Source organism: Ammospiza nelsoni, chromosome 2 (assembly GCF_027579445.1).
Source record: "Ammospiza nelsoni isolate bAmmNel1 chromosome 2, bAmmNel1.pri, whole genome shotgun sequence".
Taxonomy (NCBI): Eukaryota; Metazoa; Chordata; class Aves; order Passeriformes; family Passerellidae; genus Ammospiza; species Ammospiza nelsoni.
In genome coordinates, this window is record NC_080634.1 from 69,065,849 (window position 1) to 69,089,892 (window position 24,044).

Below are 24,044 nucleotides of genomic sequence, written 5' to 3' on the forward strand. Positions count from 1 at the left end.
CGCGCTGAGGGGAGGCGGAAGCGCGCGCGCGCGTGTAGTGCCGCCGCTGCCCAGGGTGCGCGGGACAGAGCCCAGGAGCGGCCCAGCCCGGGCTGCTGCTCCCCAGCCCCGCCGCTGCCCAGGGTGCGCGGGACAGAGCCCAGGAGCGGCCCAGCCCGGGCTGCTGCTCCCCAGCCCCGCCGCTGCCGAGTTACCGCCGGGGCAGCTGCCCGCTGCCTTCCGCAGCTCCGGGCATCCTGCGGGACCAACGGTATTCACGCTTCCCGAGCTGCCCCCCGCTGCCGTGGGCAAGCAAGGCGGTGGTGGCGGCCCCGGGAGGGCAGCCCGGCTGCCGCTGGCCCGGGCTCCTCTCCCTGTTGGGCTCTGGGCAGCGCCGTCTGTAAGTAACGCCGTGGTCTGTGCCAGGTGATTGTAAAAGCCGGGGTGGCTGCTGGGTTAAGCAGCCTGGCAAGGACTGTGCTGCTGCTGCTGCTGCTGCTGAGAAGGCGAAGGCCAGCGAGGTTTGAAAGGAGCTCCTAGCTGGGTCGGGCCCGGGCTCTCCCCTCCCTGGCATCCAGCCGTAGGATAAGAGGACAAAGCCTCAAGCTGCTCCAGGGGAGTGTAAGGTTGGACATTAGGTGGATTTTCTAAACAGGGTGATTAGACATTGGAATGAGCTGCCAAGGGAGGTGGTGGAGTCACCACCATCGCTGGAAGAGCTTAAGGGAACGCTGAACGTGGCACTGAGTACCATGGTGGAGTTGATAAGGGGCTATTCAGTCGTAGGTTGGACACGATGATCTCGGAGGTCGTTTCCAACCTATGTGATTCTGTGATCAAGGTGTTCCTTTATCGTTTTCTCCAGTAAGTCGTGGTATGGCTCTTATAGGGCGCTGGATATGCCTAATGGGCTCTGGAAGTTTTCAGTGCATATGGTTTTGACAACATGCATATCTTTATTTAACTATAGCAACATACTAGTAAGCTAGATTCACACTGGTATTCGCACTGGTATTTAGGTTATTGTAGTCAAAATGCTTGATAATGATAAGCAAGAGGGTCCTCAGGCAGCAGCCCTCCAGAGCATCTCAAAGTGTTTTTCTTTGTTGAAAAAAGAAAATGTTCATGTGATACTGAGAAGCATTGCTTGCTTAGTGGTCTAATGTGGTGGTTAGTTTTTCATAATGACACTTCATTTAATTGTTTTGTTTCCTGCAGTTGATTCTTCAGCAGGCTCATCTCAAAGTATAGCTTAAAAAAGCTTTGCAAATAGTGGGAGAAAATGTCACATAAAAACTCTAAAGTAACCAAGAAAGTAAACATTTCCAGCTCCTTGGAATCTGAGGATATCAGCTTGGAAACCACAGTACCAACCGATGATGTGTCTTCCTCTGAAGAGAGAGAAGGTGCTGTAAAAATCACTAAGCAGCTGATTGAACGGAAGGAGCTGCTCCATAATCTTCAGCTGCTTAAAATAGAATTATCGCAGAAAAACTTGATGATTGACAACTTGAAAGTTGAATATCTGACCAAGGTAAGTAGTCTTTCTCCTTTCATTGTATAATCTTTTTTTGATTTTGGTACTTTTAGAGTACGATAGAAAGTTCTGTTCTGAAGAGAATTTTTTTGAAATAAATGATGGAGATGTACTTAGTTGGTTTGGGGATTTTCTTGGTGTGTTTTGTGTTCTTTCATGAGAAGAAGGGGAAACAAAGATATAGAAAGCTTCAGTGACTTCAAGTCATAAACACAGAGGAAAACCACCTGTTTCCTTTCAGAAATGACAAATTTTGTCACTCATATTAGTAGCAGAACAGGGTTTTGAACCTGAACTTGTGGAGTACTAGCAAGGGTGATCTGAGTACTCTTCAGTGCTTTATTAATGAAGATAGGGATGGAGTATACCAACATGCTAACAGTAGATTCTGTTGCGTACAGCATGCACAAAGATACATGAAATTAAGAAAGGTGTAGAAACATTGCCAGGTTTGTGTGCAGTTCATTTTTACATCATATTATATGCCAACTGCTTTTTATTGGCTTTCATAGTTTAAGCCTAACTTGAAATTAGTTGAACAAATAGCCATTTAGGAACTAAGCCCTTTTTTTACTTTTAGATCACTGGGACAAAGTCCGTATCATATTCTGAGGCCCTAGTGCATTTAGAGGTCTTTTAGACAGCAGTTACTGCACTGCCCACAGCATTGGGATCTTCATATTTTTATTTCAACTTGTTCTTTTTTGCAAAATATTTTTTTAAAAATTATTGTGGTAACTTATTTTGTTTTATACTCACATTCTTTTTATTTAGATTGAGGAGCTAGAGGAGAAGCTCAATGATGCAGTCCATCAAAAGCAGCTGTTGTCTTTACGACTGGATAGTCAGGTGGCATTACAGCAAGAAGATGCCAGGTATGGTGGAAGTAAAATTAAGAACTTCATCTTTAATAAATTTGTGCATTAATTTGAGTTCGTGTAAATAAGTTAGAAACAGATAATTATTAGTTGCAGGAATAGGATTTCTTTTGCAGGTTATATTAGTGTTTTAATTCTTAGAATTGAATTTACATATTTAATTTGCATGTAAGTAAATTAGAATTCAATTCTCACTAGCTAAAGTTTGTGGGCTTGGTTTTATGTTACCTAAATTCAAAATTTAGTAGGAAGAGGTAGTAAAAGTGTTCTTAAAACCAATAAAGAGCAAAAGGACTAGGCAGAGGTGATAGACTTTTCAACAGTTTAAACAGAATTTTTAATAAATGCAGCATAAATGCAGACTTGGGAAAGATAAGTGCATAATGTTTTGCTTTTCCCATTAGTGCTTCCTATTTGTCAGAAATGCTTTCAGCTGATGATGTAGAAACGCACATTCCATGTTGTTTTTCTGAAATATTTGGAGTTAACCAGAAAAACAGACTGGCTATCAGGCTTCTCCAAACCTTTTTGTCAGTTAAGTGTGAAGTGTGAGTTTCCACACCTGTGAAGGAAGAGCATTACTTCTATAGTCTCATGTTAAAGCAGAGCTTACAGCATGTGACTACTTCCAAGTCCTCTTCTGTAGTGAGGCTAGAACAGATTTAGGGATGTGGAGCCAGACTTGAGATTAGTTCCAGCAAAGTCTTTCAACTGAGAGCCGCTTATAGTCTGAAAAACATTTGTCACTCTCTATGCTTAGATGCACCAGAGTGGAATATTTTTGTGCTGGCCATACTTGAGTTATCTAAGGAGTGCTCAGTAAAAAAGTACAGATGTGCAAACTGTCATTAATTGGGAAAAGTAGTTTAACTTTTTCATGCCTATCTTTTAATTAGTTTTCTTTTCAGTCTTTTATTTAACTTTTCATCCTCATGTAATAGAATTGTACACACCATGGAGTGTGTCCTTATGTGATTCCTTTGATGACCTTAATGATCCTGTTAGCTGTACCCTGCCAGTGAGGTAGATGTTGCCTTGTAGTAGTAGCTGGTATTTTTTATTCCTTTTTAAGTAATGCAGAAATGACTATGTTTTAAATAGTGATTTTTATGTGTTTTCAAGAGTTGCAGCCAAAAATAAAAGAAGTAGGTTAGTTGTCTTCAATTTAAAGAAAATAAACACTTCTAAATGTCATGAACTGATGTGCAAGTTCTGTTGCTGTATAAAAACCTTATCACTGATGATAATTGTTGTATGGTGTTTTAAGGCTGGAGGTAAGGCTGCTTGTTCTATTGTAGTGGTGGTTGTTTTGTTGCTGCTTGTTTTTTTATAAAAGGACTCCAACTTTGTATGTTACAGTGGTTACAAAATTAAGGGTTGATATGACTGTGCTGAAACTTGGTAAGACCCAAGTTCAAGTGATTTCCCAACTCCTTGGGGTTTGTGTGGAAATACATCATTATTAGATTTCCAGAGTCCCATACCTTCTCCCAGTGTTTTCTTATGGCTGCAGATATTCACAGCACAGACTCCTTCTTCTGCAGGCAGTTCCTCCTTAGTCAGGGCTCCTCCCAGGCTCTCCCTGACTGGCCAACCCACCCCCTTTTATCCCAGTTATCTTCACTAGCCACAGCTGCAGCCCAGTGAAGGACATTGCAGCTGCAGCTCATCAAGAACAACGGGGACTTACCAGGGCAAGGCCTATATACAGATATTCAAGTACAATACTGATATTTTACTAGAACTCAAAGGCCACCTCTGCTATAGAAATAGATTCTACTTTTTCATGGTTTTAACCTTTTAGTTGGTAAATTAAGTTTAGTTCATAAATTCAAGTCAGCATATGTGGAGATTGTCTATCCTCAGATTCAGGTTGCGCTTGCAAAATATCCCTTGCTTTTCTCTTATGCTTTCCATATGTCCCTTTTGTGTTGTCAATGACTAAAAAGTTCCTGGCTTTTTATATGTACTGTATCTGATATGACTCTTTAACCAGGGTGGTATACATTCTGGCACTAATTACCTAATATTTGTAAATTTTTCCCTCTACAAAATGAGCAGAACTCCTTACTTTGCCAGGGTATTGTGAAACTTGGTCACTTGTGTTACTCATTACCTGATATCTTCTGTTTTCAAATCCATCTTGAAGGAAACATCAGGCTCTAATGAAGCAAGAAATGGAAACTATTTTATTGAGACAGAAGCAACTGGAGGAAACAAATTATCAGTTGAGAGAGAGGGCAGGAGACATCCGTCGTAGCTTGCGAGACTTGGAATTAACAGATGAATGCTATGAGAAGCTGCAGTCTCTTCCTGAAGATCAGCTTTCTATCCCTGAATATGTTTCAGTAAGTGTTGGGTTTTATACTGCTTTAAAATATAACCTGTATCTTGGATCTGGCTGGGACAGAGTTGACTTTCTTCTTAGCAGTCTGAGTCTTGCTGTGCTTTGCACTGGGGGCTGAAACAGCGTTTTGGCTATTGCTGGACAGTGCTTGCACAGCATCAAGGCTTTCCTTTTTCCCCATTCTGTCCTCCCCAAATGATAAATGGTCAGGAGATTGATAGGGGACACAGCTGGACAGCTGACCCAAATTGGCCAAGGTAATATTCCATACCATAAAATGTCATACTCAGCAGCATAAATAGAGCTATAGGAACAAAGAGAAGGTGGGGCGGTGATGGGGTGGTTATTACTCAGGGACTGGCTGGGTATCAGCTTTGATCAGTTTCCCCAGTTTCTGGGAGGTAATGAGTTCTTTTCTTTTTTCTTTTTTACTTTTTAAGCTCATATCTCGTTCCTTCAGTAATTGTTTAGAAAACTTGACACCTGAGTTTTCTTGCTTTTGTTTCATTCTTCTCACTTTCTCCTCTCTACATATAGGCTGCTGGGCAGGCTCAACCCATCCCAAGCTGTAAATTATGGTGGGTTGTGGTTTTATTTATCTCCAATTAGAAATAAAGGACCTTCAGAGGGAGATGTGTTTCTGGATCAGTCTGTCATGACTGGGTTCCAGTAAAGAGAGGAACATTTTAAGCCCTAAATCTGATGTCTTGAAAGAGAGTAGAACTGCTGACATATTTTAAGGAGGTTAAGCAGATGGCATGTTACACTTAAAATGTGAGCACACATTAATGATATGAAATACAGCAGGCTGACAAAAGGAATTTGAAACTTGGTTTGCCAGAACCACAAGCTGGGATTGCACTTGCAAATATGCCTTACTTTTCTCTTATGCTTTCCATATGTCCCTTTCCTGTTTGACTAAATGCAGGAGACAAAGTGTACCTTAAAGTATGCTTTAGGATTCATTTTCTTGATTTAATATGTTTGTTAATTATGGCTTGTGGGTATGTGAAGAGGCCACAGTGTACTCTTGTTTGCAATACAAAGCCAGCGGGATATATCCAGAGCATCCCAGCTGACTTATGAGAATGAAGAAGATTTAGACATATAAACCTTAATTCCTCAAAATATTAGCATTATACTTATCTGTAGAGCTTGTTATTAAGGAAGCTGTAAATGTTAAAAACCTTAGTACATTTGTTGAGGTATAAATGCTACATGAATTAATTCTGCAGATCAAAGTCATACTTTACTCTGCTCTAGATATGTACAGAGAAGTAGAAATTTTCACCAGCTTTTTAAAAAGCTGGGCTTTTGAAAGTGCTAGGAAAATCATAAGGCTCTGTGGGATAAACAAGAACATATAGCTTGGTTACTGTTAGATTATCAGCACCTAGCTGTCTGCTGTACCCACTGCCCTCTGCAAAAGTATTTGACAGGGTGTTGCTGATTCCTGTATCACCATGGTTGAATAAACCAGACTTTTAACAGAAACTGAAATCCATGTCAGTGGATCTATTGAAATTGGTGTGCAGGAAGTTCAGGACTTCATGAATTGATTGACAGTCAGTACAAAAGACTCTGTAGCCAGGCAGGATAGATACCAGGAGTTAGTAACCTTGTCAACTGCTTTAAGTGAAGCTGTCACAGCACAATTTAGATTTAATTTGTGAGTAGAAAATGGCTGTCAAAAAGATGTGAAGTAAGAGAGATGAATAGCAGCCACCTTCTACCTTTAACCTTCTGTTCTTTAACTCTTGTGTTCAACCAGTTAATGTTATTTTTATCTGTGACAAAAACTCCTCTACTTAAATGCTAGGTGAAGCTCCTCTCTTCTTAACACATTACTTTTTCTTTTGAAGAAGCCATTTTTAAACCTTTTCTTTTTCTGGATAAGGCATTCTAAAGATGTGTTGTAGTAAAGTGCTATGTTCTGCTTTTTTCAGCTTGTTTTAGCAGAGGATTAGTGTGAACCTAAAAGTATCAGTTAAGCTTGGTGGTTGTTTATCTTTACTTCAAGTTGTGCAGGTGCTGGGAGGCTACAGAACTGTTTTGCACATCCTGTCTGTGCATCCATTTGGCTCCCAAAGGCTGGGGAAAGGAGTTGGAAGGGAATGCTGTTTCCTGCTTTGCTTGCCTAAGGAGAAGTTGGGCATTTCTAGGCAGTTAAAATTTCTGACTCCAGATCTGTGTGAAGACTAATAATGCAGCCCAGTGATATAAGGGTAAAATTTTCCTTATTGAGAAAGGGTCCTGCTTAGACAAGTTGAGCAGGAAATTTTTGGACTTTTTTTTCTATTTATCAGTTCTAAAATATTGCCTTGCAATTCTCCAGAATGGAAGTAAACATGTATATAATGCTTAGACTTTATTTGGCACCAGGTCTACTGGACAAACAGCAGGAAGAACTTAAATGCAGATTTTGTATATAGAGGTACTGTAAATTTGAAACACTGGAATTAAAGCAAATGTGAGATGTTTTTCACTGTTCTTCCACAAAGGGGTGCAATAGTGACATGTTAGAACAAAACCTAAGTAATGTTTAATGCTAATGATGACAACTGAAAAACTGTATTTTGCACATCCTTCTCTTAAAATCATAGCTTTTTGTTTTGAACTTAGTGTAAAAGTTCAGATTTTTGTTTTGTCATTCCTGAGATGTTTTTAGAAATGGTATCTGTGAAATTTGAAAGTACTTCAGGCTGTTAAGTAGTTCAGCTGCCAAGGACCAGTTCAGTTTGTTCAGTAATGTGAATCTCTTGTGTACTCCACTGTAAAAAATTTTCAGCAAATTTTTAAAAAAAGGTTTCTGCAAGTTCTGTTTAACTGATTTTAATTGCCGTGTCTTTCAGGTAAATAATTTTGCTAACTGCAGCTCAGTTGCTGTTTGTTTAAGAAGGCAGTTAACTGATGCAACTGTTTTCACAGAACTTGAATTAACAGGAGCCAACTTTTTCAGCCTCCATACCCACCCATTTTTACTTTATTCTAGTTGTCCATAAAAAGTGATGGGCACAGGCTGACAGCATTTTAAAAATTGCCTAGAAAGTGGTAATTGTTTACAGCACACCTATATAAATTTCTGATTTTTAAGATGCACAGTTGTTTCTAAAATTCCTTTTAGAGTAAGTTTAGTTTCTGCTGTATTGAATTGGCAACAGGCAGTGTGTGCTTTGACTGCTGGGTTACATGAATGTTTATTGGCTATCAAACCAGCTAAATAGCAACAACAGTTGAACTGCTAAAACCTCAGCCTCATCTGCTGCATTCATTTTCCCTTATTACCATGCAATGATCTTTTCTTGGGAAGGCTGTGTAAATACATTTATCCTTGATACCTGTATCCCATGTAATCTTGGTTTCTACTGGGAAATCTGTTTTAGGGTTGTTGTGTTTTGGGGAATAGTTGTGGTGTGATAGCACAAGTCTCCTAGGTTTCTAGGGATATTGCAGTAAAAATAAAAGAACTTACTGGAAAAGCAGGTTTGATTTTTATTTTTTTTAAAGCACAATGCTTTAAATGATTATAAATTAGTGATAATCAAGGTTACTTTTTTCTTAAGAAGTGACCAATTGAATCATCAGATGTTACAGTTACAATGCTAATCTTTCAGTCATGTTGCACACTTGCCTTATTGTATAAAGCATACTACACCTGTGTTTACATTGCAAATTTCTATGGCTTCTGTGTTTTTAGAATTGTATGCTGTCAATTATATGAAATATACCTGGAACTTTTCTTTGTCTTCTGCTGTTTACAGGTAGCAAAGCAGAGATCTGTCTTCCTTTAGCATGGAAGTGCAATACAGCTTGCTCTTGAATGCTTACTTAATCTGTGCTTTCTTGTCTGTATTTCTTCTTTAATCATATATCAAAGAAAGCATTAGGGATGGAGGGCATGCAATAGCTTTTGCATGAAAACGGTGCCTACTTTTTAATTCTTTTCACACACACCCCCAAATGCAACATTTTAAGGTATCAAGTTAAGCTGGGAATAATAACCTCTGTGTACGTGTGTGTGGGTGTATATCAAAAAAGCTCTTTCTTCTTTGTTTTGTCTCTTTTTGTTTTTTAATACTGGCTTTGTGGTTTTACTACTGTATTTTCTAGTCTTTTTTCTTGATCAGAAGAGAAGTTCTGAAAAGGTTTTATGGATGTGAGACTTGCCTGAGACAATGCCTATGACTAGTGTGGAGGAAGAGAGAGGAGTATGCGTTACAGACTTTAAAAATTTTTTAATCCTGTTAGAAGTTGGGATGTTTTTGGTGTTAATTTAGCAGAGTCAAGTCTTTCAGAGCCTTAGTTTCCTGGTGCAGTTGAATCCCTATACCAGCAAGTTACTGCTGGAGGTGTGTGTGGAGGGGGTGTCATGGTTCCTCCTGGTTCTGTGCTGTTCCTGCTCCATGTGCTTGCTCTTGCATTGTTCTTGGTGCAAACTCAGCACACTGGGCTGGCAGAAAACAAAACAAACCAAATCTCTCAATTTCTACACACCCTATAAAAATTTATATTGTCTTGAGGGAAATTAGCAAGTTAAGTTGGTTACTACTGAAGAGGTTTTGGGTTTGTTTGGGGTTTTGTTTGGTTTTGTGGTTTTTTGGGGTTTTTTTTGGACTGTTAATCAAATAGGCTCTAGGTTTGGCACAAGGAGGTGCATGAGGCCATGTGTCCATTAGCAGCTGTATTTTTTTGATTGATCTGCCTGAGTGTAAACTGCCTTAGTTGTACAGCAATATAATCTTTACTTAATGGCATGCCCTAGAAATATTATTTAGTCATTATTGTCATAAGATGTTGAGCTGATGTGTTTTTAGGTTGGTAGTTTTGCAGTTGCAATTTGCTAGTTTCAACTTTGAATATCTGTCTTGTTCTTCTAGGTCCGGTTTTATGAAGCAGTCCATTCCTTAAGAAGAGAGCTAAGTGATCTACAGATGAAAAAGGAGAGTCTGACAGAAGAACTAAGTGGGTACAGATCCCAGCTGAAGTGTCTGACAGAGGTCTGTGCTCCTTAGTTATGTTATCTCAGTTCAGAAACTGTGAATACATACATTGTGAAAATCTCATTCTCCAAATCATTTTTTATGTATAAGATAAAAAAGCTTTTATATTGTATAAAAATTACTGCAAGGGAAAAAGGAAATAACCTGTATGCATCCTTGTATAACAGCTAACCTGATGCTATGGCTACCCTGCAGGATTTGCTCATGAGACTGTTCAGGGTAGTCTCTTACCAGCTGTGTTTTCTTTCTGAGGGCAAGATTTCAGGGTGGGGATGCTGGACAGGGGATCTGCCCAGCAGCAGCTGAAGACACTCTGATGATTCAGTGTGTGGTCTTTGAGATGGGGATGTCTTGGTAGTGGTTTCTATTGTTTAAAGTTCTTTGGAGTTGCATCTTCTCTGTTATGCTTTTCAATTCTTTGTATTTTAATTTTTGTATTTGTTTCTATACTAAAGAAAAAGATAATTCAATTTAATGTAAGATATAAACACCAGAAGTAGAGAAATAAATTATATAAATATTTTAAATTTTTATTTTTAAAGAGCTAAGGAATTGAAATAGTATAAGAAGTGTGGTTTTTCTAATGTATTTATCAATATTTATATTATTCTTGGTATGTATATAGCTAGGGTGATTTGTATTTTAACTTAGTTCTGCATGAATCTGCAGTGGGGACCACAGTTTCAGGTACTCAAAGTATATTTATCCAGGTCATGGCTAGCAGAGACTTAAATGACTGTCATTTTACTACTTCTCAGAATATGTTTTAGTTACTGCCTTTTTTTTCCCTGTGAAATTTGCTTATGGAATAATCAGGTGTAAGGGGAAATTCTTTATATAAGATTATCTTGTGAAATTAATGTACTTTCATTTCTCATTCTGATTGAATTAGAGAAAGTAGTCAATAAAATTTATGCATTTATGTCCTTCAGCATTATTCTGTGTCACCATCTCTGGTCATAATTGAGATTAAAGTAATCCTGTTAATTTTTGTCTTGCATAAGCATTTTCCTTCACTGTACATTTAATGTGCTTTGATTTAATAAAATTGTACAGGAGGATTGCAGCCTTTGAGATTTGACTGACATCTATTACTTCTGCTGAAGCAAATTAACAAGATAGTCGATAACAATAATTAAAGTTGTGCTAGAAACAATTTTCTTGGGACATTGATCTTTCTTTGATATAGACTTGTAATTTTGCTCTTTTTGCACCACATGGTGGCAGTATCCACCTTTCCCACTGATGCATTTCTCAAAGTTTGAAGTGCACTGTGCTTTTCTTTTATGGAGAGGCTCGAGAGTCTCTCTTCTGATTCTGGCAGGGTCAAGTTTTACCTTGTGACTTGCTGAGAGTCCCTGCAACAAGGTACCTCAGAATGTAAGGTAAGAGGAGCATCATCAGGATGTAAGGGTACTTTAGAATTTCTGTGCTTGCTGCACAGGAGCTGGCATACCTGTACATCTCTTGCAGTTTATGAAAAAGTCATTTCAAGGTGTACTGCTGGGGTAACTTTTTTGAGGTCTTCACTAAGGTCAAGCTTTTTTGCAAGGAATTTTATCACTAGGAAATAAAGTTTTGTTCAGAGCCTTCCCTAAGCTCTTACACTCTTTTACTGGATTTTTTTTTGTATTCCAGCAGTTCTTGTTTTCCCAGGTACATGAAATATAGTTGCTGAAGTTTCTTGCCTGTTATTTAATAATTTATACTGTGCAAATCCTTCTTCTGGGTTTCCATACAGTATTCTGTAAATTTTAAGTTTTCTTTAATCATTGGAATATTTCTATTTTTTGTGTAATTTATCAACAAAGTCTGTTATGAGTTTAAAACTTCTTTAGGAAACTGGTAGTACAGAAGTTTGAAATGGAGTCATCACTGAAGATAAGACAATTGTTTTTTGGGTTTTTTCTTTAGTGAGAATAACCTACTTCCTACAATAAGAATTCCTTCTTTTTTTCTATTCTTTTAAGATAAATTAAGGCTCTTCTTCATGAGTTTCAACACAGGTTTATTCCCTTTTTTGGGGACATAGAAAGGAACAAAAAAGTATGCTTAGGCCAAAACTTGGGGGAGGAGGATTATGTTGGCTTTCTGGTTTTTGTGGCTGACAGACCAGGTTAGAGCAGGTTTTATACATTCACCCTGAAATAAAGTAATAAGATATGAGATGGTATGTTTTAGACTCATAGGAAAGATTATCTAGCCAACCAAGAATTGAAAAAATTTTAAGGAAAATTTGAACTTAAGAGGTGAAGTCAACTTTAGGAGAATTTAAGTGTGAAATAAATTCATCATGTAAGACAACAATGCTGACCTTATAACTTTGTAAACTTGGCTTGGCGTGCTGCTGCTGATAGCCATTAAGGGCTGCTGAATCTGTAACACAGGCTCAGTAGGATAGGGAGCTGTTTCTGGCAACTAGTAGCAGAAAATGGCCTTTGAAGACTGATTCCTAGCACTGGAACGTGGTGTGATAAAGGATGTTTGTTATTCTGCTTTCTGTTTGTAAAGTGATCAGTGTAAGTGGTTGTGCTGAACAGCTGAATTAGTGGCTCTCTGCACACAATTGGTGCATCTGTGATTTAGATCAGTGCAGTTCCTCTGGTTCCAGGTCCAGCACCGCAGCCTGGGGGGAGGCAGTGGAACTGGTGAAAGCCATGTTCTTGTACTGCTGACTGACGTGTTACTAAATGTGGGGTACAAGCTTGTTTTAGTCCTCCTTTCACAGTCCTGCTTAATCCTTCAAGTATAAATAATGTTGGCATCACCAGTGTTGGAGGTAAAGATAGAGGAGGAAGTCCAACTATAGTGGTGTATTAGCAGGAGCTTCCCAGAAATAAAACCAGCTTCTGATGTGTGCATTCCCATGCTGAACATCAGTTTACTATTTTCAGAGCTGTTTGTTTCCAAAGTGGTTAGAACCTTCCCTCAAACAGATGTAATTTACTACTAGTGGGTTTCTCTCAAGGCTGGGAGAGTGTCCGGGAAGGAAATCTTGCTTTCCTTTGTACCTCCAGAAGATTAAGTATTGCTTTCTTCTTCTGGCTGGGAGTTTCTTGGCAATGTTTTCCTGGAATTTGGTATTGATACAGTTTTATCAGGGCTCCCTTTTCTTCAGTTACTTTTTTATATAAAGTTGCCTTTGGGATTTGCAATAAAATTTATAGCATGAGAGTATCTGAAAGCTGTGGTTATCCTAAAGACAAAGCTGGTTATGTGTAGGACAAAGATCTTTTCTAAGGCTTCATCTCTGAATCAGGATTAGTAGCTGTCAGGTTTTGCTAGACATAACTAACAGTTTTCTCTGTGATAATGTTTTGCAGCTGGAGGGAAAACATATCTATAGTCTTCAAAGAATAAACTAAGCTTTTGTACTCAAAGGATCACTTGGCACTAGATGTGTCTGAATATTAGAAAACTGAGCTGTTGTTGCTACTCCAAAAGGACTGGGATCCTTAAGGTTTCTCCTAAAGTTTGCATATCTGTAAATCTGCACTTTAGAACTCTTCCCCAGCCCCCTGACACCACTTCTTTCAAGCAGTGCCTTGATCATTTGGGTTGCGCAACTCTCTTGAGACAGATGAGGTCTTGGTCTTCGGTGAAATGCGTGCCTGTGTTTTTTGTTTGGTTTTTTTTTTGCTATTGTTAATATTGTTCAGGAGAACAGCTGCAAGGACAATACTCTACCAGTAACTGTGCGCTTGAGGCAGCAGTTTAATATTTCTAAGACTTAAGGAAATTTCGTATCTGTGAAAGTTTCCTTTTCTACCCAATACCTTTCTACTCTTTCGATACATAGCTATGTCTCGCATTGACTGCTAGCTGTGGCTCAGAGGTACGAGATGGTTTAGTTATACTGCTCTGTAATGATCTCAAGAATCCTTTTCACCTGAGAATATTTCACTAAAAATTCTAGTAAGTTCCGGTCCAGAGAAATAAACTTTTTATTCCTCCACTTTCTTTTGCTATAGAAGAACTTGTTCCAAAGCTATGCTTTTCATATGATCCTTGCAGAATATCTCTCCTTTGGAGTAGCTCAACATTTTTGTTTGTAATTTTTAGTAGTAAATAGTGACCTGTGTACAATCAGATTACCAATTTCCCATCTACAAGCAGAGTACCAATTTCATAGCAAGTTACTAAAGAGATGTTAAATTAATTATGTATAGCTTCTTCATGACATTTGGACAGTTGCATTCCAATAAATAATGTATTGACCAGTAATTTTTGAATGCAGAGTATGTAAACAATTGAAGCAAAATGTCATCTTTACAAAGAAGCAGCACCTCATCCAAATAACTGGAGGGAATTGTTTTCCCATCACAATAGTACAGTAGCTTTACATTTGTCTATGGCCTTTAGGATATGAACAAAGTGCTGGTGTTTTTAAATGATTCTTCAAAGATGCAGATGTTTGAGAAAAAAACTTTTTAAAAGCAGGATCACTTTCTTTTACAGGCTTATCTGTAGATGGTGTAAGGAAATCTGTGCTGCTTCTGCTTGATTGGCTGATTAATCTATTCCCTGCATTTCTATTTATCTTCTTATCTCCAAAGGCTTTTTGAAACATCAGTTAATCCCTGTCATGTATTATGTGTCACTAACTTAGTTCAAAAAGTATGTCACCTGGATTTTACACTTAAAATTCAGATAGGTGTTTATTTCAGTGACTGTTGTAAACTGCTGCTCGTTGCATACTGAAGATAGCAGTAAAGATTAATATCATTAAGCTGAGGTTTGCCATTAGATCTTTAGTTTCTCTATCAGTTTAGGGTTTTAAGTGGTGCAGATCAGGCAAGCTGAGAATCTTCTTGCTTGAAACATCATCAGTGGACAGTGTTTGTAAACCAAACGAAAGCACTTCTTAGCAGACTTATGCCCTGTAGAAACCTCCACCACTGGGTTTCTTGGGCAGCTCTGTCAAGAATTTCTTTAAGCAGTGATTGCCTATCTGTCTCACACAGGAAAAGTTTGGTTTTTCATTTGTTTTAACCATCTCTTCAGTCTGAGTTTCTGCTCTCTGCAGAAGCAAAAATTATTGAGAGGCTGATACCCAGTCTAGGCCATGAGGTCTTTGGAGTATTATGGCCATCACATTCAGTGTAAAGAAGTTCTGCTTGTCCTTTAATTATTTTAAGGTTTGTGGGCTTACTTAATATTATTTATTGGTATTATTTTCAGTACCTCCTTTCTGTCCTTAGAAGAGCTCTGTATCTTGATTCTTCTGAAAGCCCCTTTTTACTGCAGCAGGACAAAGCTGTTCATCAAGGTGTTCAACTTATCTTTTGAAGATAAATGGAAAGATAAAGCTGTTCCATTGCAGAGATCTTAAAATCAGTGTATATGGACAGTGTTAGAAACTAAATTAATTTCATCACATACAAAGCAAGGCTGCTTCTGCTTCAGCACAGGCAGCTCGGTTGTATGTCTTTAAGATGTATTGCTATGGAAGTGCAGAGGCTTGGGTATGTGCTACCTGGAGATGTGCACACCACATAGGGGGGTTTGTGTGTTAGCTTATTTACAGCCTGGACTGGGTATCAGCTTGCTTTGTCATCTTTCTTCACGTGTTTGAAATATTACTTTGACACCTTAAGATTAGGTAGATGAAAAGCAGTATCCTGTGGAGTATAATTAGTGTTTCTTCAGGAATTATATTAAATCTTAAAAAAACAAACATGACAAACGCCTCTAATTAAGGTAGGTCTTAGTATCACTTTTGCAAAGCAGAATTTAACTCTCCTTCTCTGGAATTACCATGCTGTTACACGACATTAACATAACTGCTACATGACATTAATAACTGATTTATTAAATACAGTTCAAAAGTAAATTTAGCTCTCAAGTATTAGAAGGAGCTGTTTTTGCAGATATTTGATATTCTGTTAATTGTGGCTTTAAAGCTGTCTATGACAACTTTTTCCAGAGGTTAACCAACTTAATTTTATACTTTTGGTAGTTGTCTTCTAACTCTTAGCTAGATAATAATGTAGGAGCTTCAGTAGCCCACTCAGTGAAGGGTGTGTGAATTGCAGCATGGCAGAATGGCATGGAGTATCCAAAGAAGAATTGTATTCTAAACTTAATCTTTCAATTTGCACTTAAAGGTTAAGTGCCCTTACCAACATTTCCTGTTGCAAGATAAATTATGTTTGCACTGGATAACAGGGTACTTGCACCACTATGGTACATATTTGAAACTTTAGCTAGCTTGTGCACACCTTTTAAAAATATCTGACAGAGACTACCATTATAATAACGCCATCTTTATAAATAATGACAATAAAACTGATTAAAGAAGAAAGTGTTTCACAGTGTTAGTTGGCTTAATGTATATTCATTAATTAGGGTAAACATAAACTATATATACCAATATGTGTTAGGATGAATAACAATCATGTCTTTACATGATGTATTTTTAATGGTAGACCATGCAGAATCCTCATAAAAATTTTCTGGATGTTCTGATTTTTGTGATTTGTGGCCTGAAGTGATTTTAGTTGTAGTGAAGATAAGTAGGTATGTGAAATATAAAACAAAATATTCTTTTTATCAACAGAATAGGTAAAATATGGCTAGTAGATTAGGGAGCTTTTCTGTAATGTCTTACAAATATTTCAGTGTGGTTTTTCAAGAAGGCATTTTGTCAGTGTTTCAGCTGATGATGTCTGTGAAGTTTATCAGTGTCCTTCTGTCATATACTCTATATATGCTATTGCCCTATACTTCCCTTGTCTATAGAAAACTAGCTATACAGTTATCCTCCTATAACTGCGTAAAGCATAGCTTTCAGCAATGTTGAAAAATTATACATTCATACAGTGTCTTTTACCGCAAAATAAATGTAATTTGCAGTTGCTAAATTCTTGGTTTAGTAATGACATCTTAAGGGTGTGCTCACCTTCAGTTAATAATATTGTGATGTCCATTCATTATAACCAGATAGCATGATTGTTAATCAAGCATCCATTAGTGACCTTGCTATCAATCACAGCAGTAAAAAACTGAACTCAGCAGTATTCTGGACATGGAAAAAATCTAAATGCCCAGGAGTATTCTCAAATTTTTAACAAGCAACTCTTTTTGTAGTCCATCAGCTTTACCTTGTGTAAGTGAATGAGCATTATTATTTTGTTTGTTCTTGTGAATATATTGCTAAGTAGTACAGTATTTAGGACAAGTAAGAAGGATAAGTTTGTGAAAAAAGTACCTATGTAGTAGAAAACTGAAAAATGAAATCTAGATTGGGGATTAAGGTATAAATTCCTGTGGAGACTTGGCAGGAATGAGTGTGATTAGGAAATCTGTTGATCTTCAAAAGGAATACCTAGTATTTTAAAAGATGAATACTCTCTGTGTATTCTCTTGCTTTGCTTTTGTTGTTTTGGTTTTCAGAATAATCTGTAAAAGTATATGAGGACGAAAAAGAAGGGGAATGGAAATTAATGCTGATGGACCATTAAGTAAATGATTCTGTTTTATTTTATTTTTTTTCTTCCACGAAAGCTTTCCATGATATTCTTCAGCAAACATTGATTACCAGATACAATAGCTACAATTTGGGAGTAACTGGCTGAAATCTTTCAGATAATGACAGATGTTGCTAAACTTGCTGAACAAACCTATCTCATTTTTTTCAAATTATCTAGCAAGTATCTTCACAAGTCTCTTGGCTTGTTTGAAACTGTTGTAAAGGTGGTGTGACTTTGGTGCTCCTAGTATTGGTTTGCAGACCACCAGCTGTTTATATTATGGTTTCTGGTCTTGGAAGTTGTGCTAATGGACAAATGCATTGGAAACAATAGGGTTAATCAAGTATTTGTAATAAGATAAAAATAAGTTGAGTATTGATATAGTTGGTTACTTTGTGATATGCTAAATTTCCAAATACTGAGACAAATGAAGGCATAACCTCCTGAATATTCATAAGAGGTTTTAATGAAATTTAGTTGGTGATTACTTCAAGTAAATATCAGTGCATTTGTGATCATTTCAAAATGTCTCACTTCCTAGAGCTATGAAGAAGAGAGGAGGAGTCGCTCAGAGCTTGAGGTCAGATGCCAGCGTTTAACACTGGAACTGGCTGATACCAAGCAGTTGATTCAGCAAGGTGATTATAGACAACAGAACTATGATAAAGTAAAATGGTAAGTATCTCTATAATTCGAGTGTTTAACTAACATACAAATGTTAATAAAGATCAGCCTTGATTGACCAGACTTCTTAGTTTTGTTTTTGACACACATATTTTTTCTTACCTCATACACTAATGGTTCAATTACCTCTTTTAGTATATTACAGACCTAAAATGAACAACATTCTGAAAACCAACGAATCAAATTATCTTCCTAAAGGTTATATTTTCAGATTTATTGTGTTTTCAAGACAGCCTAGCGGTCTCATTGCAGCTAAGGAAGTGGGAGCTGTTGATAGCAAGCATCTTGGAACAAGTACTCTTTTTTTATTCGTAGTTTAACAGCAATGATCTAACAAAAGGCCCTATGCTCTACTCTGTGCTGCTTGCTGAGTGAGTTAGGAGGGCAGGACCTTGGGAATTAATATTTACAACTTGAGATATCTTTGAAGCGATAAAATTTGAAAGGGCTGTTTTGAGAACTCTGGCAGATAATCTTAGGATTACCTTAGTGAATTTGTTTAACTGCAGGAAGTTCCAGTGTCTAGCTTTTTTAAAATACAGATTGTACTGTTATAGCCAATGTTTTGAATATCCATCTTGCGAAAAGCAATTGCAAAATAGTGAAAATAGACTTCTTGTAAATATACTCATAGATATATACCTCACAGTCCAGCTTCCAGACAGCTTTTTCAGTGTGCTTGCAAGTACAAGAAATCCGGTCTTTGGCACATTTGTGGAGAAATGTATTCAAAAATGGGGATTATGAATATAAAAGACCCTGTCAGCTCCTTCCTTAGCTGCTCATATGGAATGAACTCAGGCATAGTTACTGACACAAATGACTTTGCCCACTAAGTCATTTGAAGGGGAATCTGTCTTCTGGATTCACAGCATTTTTGGTTCACAGCAGTATGTACAAAAACAACCCTGGAATCTTTCTGGCATCTTGTTGGAAATAGGATGGATTGGTGCTGAGATTTGCTTCCTATATGCAACTGCATCTTAATAAGTGGAATGTAATAACTTTCATGTGAATGGCTCCAGTGTTTAACAGTGTGCATTTAGAATAGCCTTGAGTTGAGAAAAGCATGAATGAATGTGCCAAAACTGTATTTGAGAGAGTAGGTTGTATTCAGCTGGGTAGGCACACATGAAGAGGAGGGGAGAGCTCTGTTGGCATAACTGCATGAGGATATTTGGTAGTGCTGCAGGAGTAAATGACTTCCAGACTTGTTCCTGCTTTTAAAAAACACTATGTCAAATCTAGTTCTGCTGTACTACAAGTTATCTCAGTTTTAAAGCAATGCTATGCTTAATATAATATTGGTTAGCTTTTTTCTAAACTGCAAGCTCATACTGGCTCATTCATTTCACTGCTCTGACAGGGTGAGAGTGGAGACATAGTGATGCTTCTTTGTGCATGGAGAAAGCTCTTTTGCTCAGGACACCAGCACAATTTTTGCAGCTGTGTCATTTATATTTTAAACATGACAACCCACTCTGGTATCAAGGCTGTGTGCAGGGGAGAGTACCTACTCAGAGCAAGTATACATTGCTTTTTGCTCTGTTAAGAAGATGGTAATGAAGTTGTTTCACTTTTTCATTGGACTTCCATGTCTACAAAAGATTGAAGAGAATGTCATGGGAAATAGCATCAGAAGCTTGATGAAGCTAAAACAATGGGTACTTACAGATCATTGCTAAGAGAAGAAATGTATAGCCCAAAGATACACTAAAGAAGAATAATCAGAGGAGAATGAGTACTGTAGAATTTGAGTAGGAGTACTGTAGAATTTTCTTTATTTCTTAGTATTTAAATAATACTCAATTGTTTCATGTAAAATGATACTGCTCCAGGTGTTAGTAACTATTAAAGGTTAAGATTATCACCAGTTGTTCTGTGAGTGACTGATTGGAAGAAGTCAGTGTCTTGAACTGGAAGAAGGCTGAGAAATTAAAAAGGCAGAGGAATTTTGTTCATTACACTTTATGCATCTAATAGTTTGACTTTGCTTTCACAGTGAACGTGATGTATTTGAGCATGAACTGTCAGAACTCAGAAGAAACTATGAAATACTGGAGGTGTCATACAAAACACAAACAAAGGAAAGAAATGACTTAGCAAAAGAGGTAAACATAAATTTCTTACCTTAGTAATTGTGTATTTCATAATCTCAGGAATTTGATTTTTTGTCTAATGAAGGTTGTTAGGATCATGGAATAATTTAATTCTAATGGTCTCAAGAGACTTAACTGCTCCAACCCGCCCATGCAGTACAGAGCAAGATTAGGTCAAGTTGCTTAGGGCTTTGTCAAGTTTTTTAAGTCTCCAGTGATGGAGATTCCACAGCCTTTTGGACAATCTGTTCCAGTGTTTGTTTGCTGTCTTGTGAAAATGCTTTTGTAAAAACTAATCAGTTGGTACAGCTTTTTTTCTGTAAAAAAAAAGCATCTTGTCCTGTAAGTATATACAGTCAAGTCTCTGGCTATTTTTATGTGTTCCACTTGGATAGCTGAAGTTAACAATAGTATTTTCCCCAACCAGATTTCTCTTCTGAAGGCTGAAAAAAGTTCCAAGTATTTCTCTTAACCCCTTGTACATCATATGCTGTAGTTCATGACCATCCTGGTAGAGCTCTTCTGGTCCTGTTTCAGGATGTTAATGTATGTCTTTAGGATAGCATGTCATGGGATATAGCACTCCAAATATAGTCTCACAGGTGTGGAACACTGGATAATAATTTTCTTTAGCCCACTGTCTGCATTGTTGCTAGTATAGCCTTGTAGCCTCTTGGCCTTCTTTGCTGTCAGGGCACATTTCTGTCCCATGTTCAGTTAGTTCAACAGATGTTTGCCTATCCAATCCGTATTTTGCCAGCTTTTCCATACAGCTGTTACAGGAGCTGCCTGAAAGCCATGCAAAAGTAAATGACACAGACAGTGATCCCCCCATTCACAGAGCTAACATTTTTGTCAGGTTTGATAGGTTTGGCCTTGGTAAATTCCTGCTAGTTTTTCTGTCACCTTGTTGTTCATATTCATGGATATAGCTTCCAGGGGAATTTACTTCATAATCTTTGCAGGGACTGAGATTACATTTACCAGCCCAACTGAGTGCTCCTACTTGAAGGAAGATTGTGGTAATCAGAAGCCTTGATTACTTGCTATGATCCTTCAAATGGCTGGTCAGCCTCACAGCACCATAGGCTATCTCCCTCAATGCTGGTCGAGTGCTTCCCATTTTTTCCTAGGCGTTATATGCGTGCCATTTTCCTAGGTATGTGACTTAGAAGGCTGAAGCAAAGACAGACTGAACTCTGCCAATGAGCTCAGGAACCTGGGAGGCCCCAGGGGAAAATTTACCATTGGAAGATGAATGCTGTGAGTATGCTTGATATGGTTTAACTCCAGCTGGCAACTAAGCCCCACACAGCTGTTTGCCCATCCCAGTGGGATGGGGGAGAGAATCAGAAGAGTAAAAGTCAATAAAAGTCATGGGTTGAGATAACGACCATTTAATAGGCAAAGCAAAAGCTACACACACAAGCCAAGCAAGTCAAGGAATTCATTCCCCACTTCCAGTGGGCAGGCAAGGGTTCAGCCAGGGAAGCAGAGCCCTGCAGGAATAGTGTGGAAGATCTTTGTGTGTTAACACTTTAGCAGCTGAATAAATGAGACAGACTACTCCTGAGAGTATTCAGGGGAGATGTGTTCCTTAGTGTCCCTGTGTAAATAACAGTATTACAGATAGAACAGAGGCTAAAACTGCCACTTTAAAACAGAGGCTAAAACTGCTGCTTACAGCTACTTGTAAAATAAGGCAAATCACTGCTCTGTCCAAATTTACAGGTAGCTGTAGAGATTGTCAGAAACATTAAGGAAAAAAACCGAGTTTCTAATAGAAAGTACCCCTTTGGTTTCAGGCTTTGTTAGTCTATTTATTCCTCAGTCTAGCATTGTAAGAGGACATCAAAAGTCAGGTTTGTTCTCAGCATGCAAGAATGGCCAAAAAATACTGTCCTGTACATCAAGTTTGTACATACATATGGAGTACTGCAGAATAGCAGCAACAATGGCTTTTTTCATTAACTTTTTACTAAATTAATCAGAGTGAACAAAAGTAGCACTACTTTAAACTAAAATATCACTTCAAACTGTGTATTACTTAAATCTCTGAAAGGTTTCTGCTGATTTTTGTGTCTGCTGATACAGTATCAAGTCCTGGATTGGAAGAACATCCAATTGGAAGTTTTTACACAGTACTTGTTCCAGAGGAGGAGTAACTGCTTGCTTTTCTTTGTGTAGTAGTCTATGATGTCTGTTCACTGTGGATATACATGTAACATTATACTTGGAGACAGACCATGTTTACTTTTTTTTTCTTAAATCAGGTATAGAACAGGCATTTATACCTCACCCTGAGTGTGGTGCTCAGCAAGTGGGCTGTTAGAGAAGAGCATACCTCTAAGAGTCCTGTTTGTATATAAGTTGTCATCTCTTTAACTTCTTCCTCCATGTCTTTGACTCCAGTATCTTTCCTAAGTAACCTTTAGTCCTTCTGTGACTTAGAAAAGGTGAATTCTGTCTAAACCATGTATATTATGTCTTTATAGCTGTAGGAGGCATGTTTCTGATAAGTTATTAATTTACCATTCTTTGAACTTGGTGTGTGAAATCCTCTGGAGCTTAAATGGCAAAATTCTTTAAGAGGACGAAACTGTTTTGTTATCATGATTATGAAGTTGGGCTGCCTTGCAACAGTGTCCTTTATGCTCTTTGCCTGTTCTCTAACTGTGTTCACCTTGAATGGATGGAGACTGCTCTCCCTCACACTGCTTCTTGGTGTAGGAAACATGGTTGATCTGATGACAAAGGTGGCTGTTCTCAACATATTCTTGTTCCTATTTTGGCATCAGTTTAGCCTTCTGTAGCAACACCAGCTCTTTGCCCTTGTCCACAGCAGTTGTGCCTTACATCATCCCCAGAACTATCAGTTTTACCATTTCTTTACAGAGCAGTAATCACCCTGGTGCCCTTAAACATTTCCCTGCTGTTCCTGAGAATGTCACAGTCAGTATGACGGGTTGGCACCAAGATTCTCCATCGGTGTTTCTGACACAGCACTATGCAGTACTGCTGCTATTCCTCCATTCAGTGCTTCAGTACTGTTTAGATACTGATGTAGATGAAAGAACCTCTTTTTTCAGGTGCTAACTACTGGAAATAAATAATGTAAGCTCATAAAACGGTATTTTTATTAAAGTCTTTTTTTCAACTTAAAGCTTCATCAACTTGTTAAAATAAAGTGTAAATAGAGTCTTTTGCTTCAGATGATTTCACAGAACAGAGTTAAAATTAAATTGCAAATATGTGTACATAGGTTAAATACTTATCTTGAAATTTGTGTTAAAGTGTTCTTTTTAATACCTTTTATAGCTGGCAACCATACAACAATCCCTCAACTTGTTGCAAAAAGATAAAGATTATCTGAATCGCCAGAACATGGAGCTTAGCGTTCGCTGTGCACACGAAGAAGATCGTCTTGAAAGACTGCAGATTCAGCTAGAGGATGCCAAAAAAGCTAGGGAAGAAATGTATGAAAAATATGTTGCATCCAGGCAAGTTATTGTCTGTTCACTTCTATGAGTAGACAGATTATTTAACTGTTTTCCCTTGTTTCTTGTACAAATCCCATTTAATTAATAATAATTTTCAGAAAGCTAACTCATATTTTTTTAACTAGAAGCAGGACACCTTTCTTGGGTCAAAGAATGTATCACAAACAATTTTTTAAACCTTTATAAGACCATAGCAGTGGAAGTAAACTTTCAGCATAAACTTCAGCATTCATGGCAATTATTCTTGTAGGTTTGCTCAGTTAATTATAAAACAAACTTCTTGTTTTCAATGTATATCCATAAATCTTGTGTCCTCTATAACTAAGAGGGAGTGTGCTAATATGATTCTCCTGATAGACAACTAAAACAAAAATTGCTACCTAAACGAAAACAGAAGGACATTCTTGAAATGATGAGTTATGGAGCTCCAGCCCATATCAGAAGAATTTTAAATTTTATTTTTCCTTTCAATGCAGTCACTCAAAGTTTTTTTAAATTTGTTTTGCATGTTTATATCTCAGAACTATGTATTTCCTTTATATTCACCC

At 37.8% G+C, this 24,044-nt stretch overlaps 1 protein-coding gene across 2 annotated transcripts in view; it reads left to right on the forward strand.

Annotated features, from left to right (window-relative positions):
• PIBF1 (progesterone immunomodulatory binding factor 1) overlaps positions 1-24,044 on the forward strand; it is a 106,246-nt gene that overhangs the window by 483 nt on the left and 81,719 nt on the right. The window contains exons 1-8 of one of the 2 annotated variants that reach the window (XM_059466590.1): positions 136-379; positions 1,198-1,513; positions 2,291-2,391; positions 4,544-4,742; positions 9,619-9,738; positions 17,755-17,888; positions 19,900-20,008; positions 23,315-23,496. In XM_059466590.1, coding sequence (XP_059322573.1) covers positions 1,262-1,513; positions 2,291-2,391; positions 4,544-4,742; positions 9,619-9,738; positions 17,755-17,888; positions 19,900-20,008; positions 23,315-23,496 — 1,097 coding nt within the window. In that variant the 5' untranslated portion in view covers positions 136-379; positions 1,198-1,261. Of the gene's footprint in view, positions 1-135; positions 380-1,197; positions 1,514-2,290; positions 2,392-4,543; positions 4,743-9,618; positions 9,739-17,754; positions 17,889-19,899; positions 20,009-23,314; positions 23,497-24,044 lie in introns of those variants that run through there. The other variant, XM_059466591.1, reaches the window with a different exon arrangement.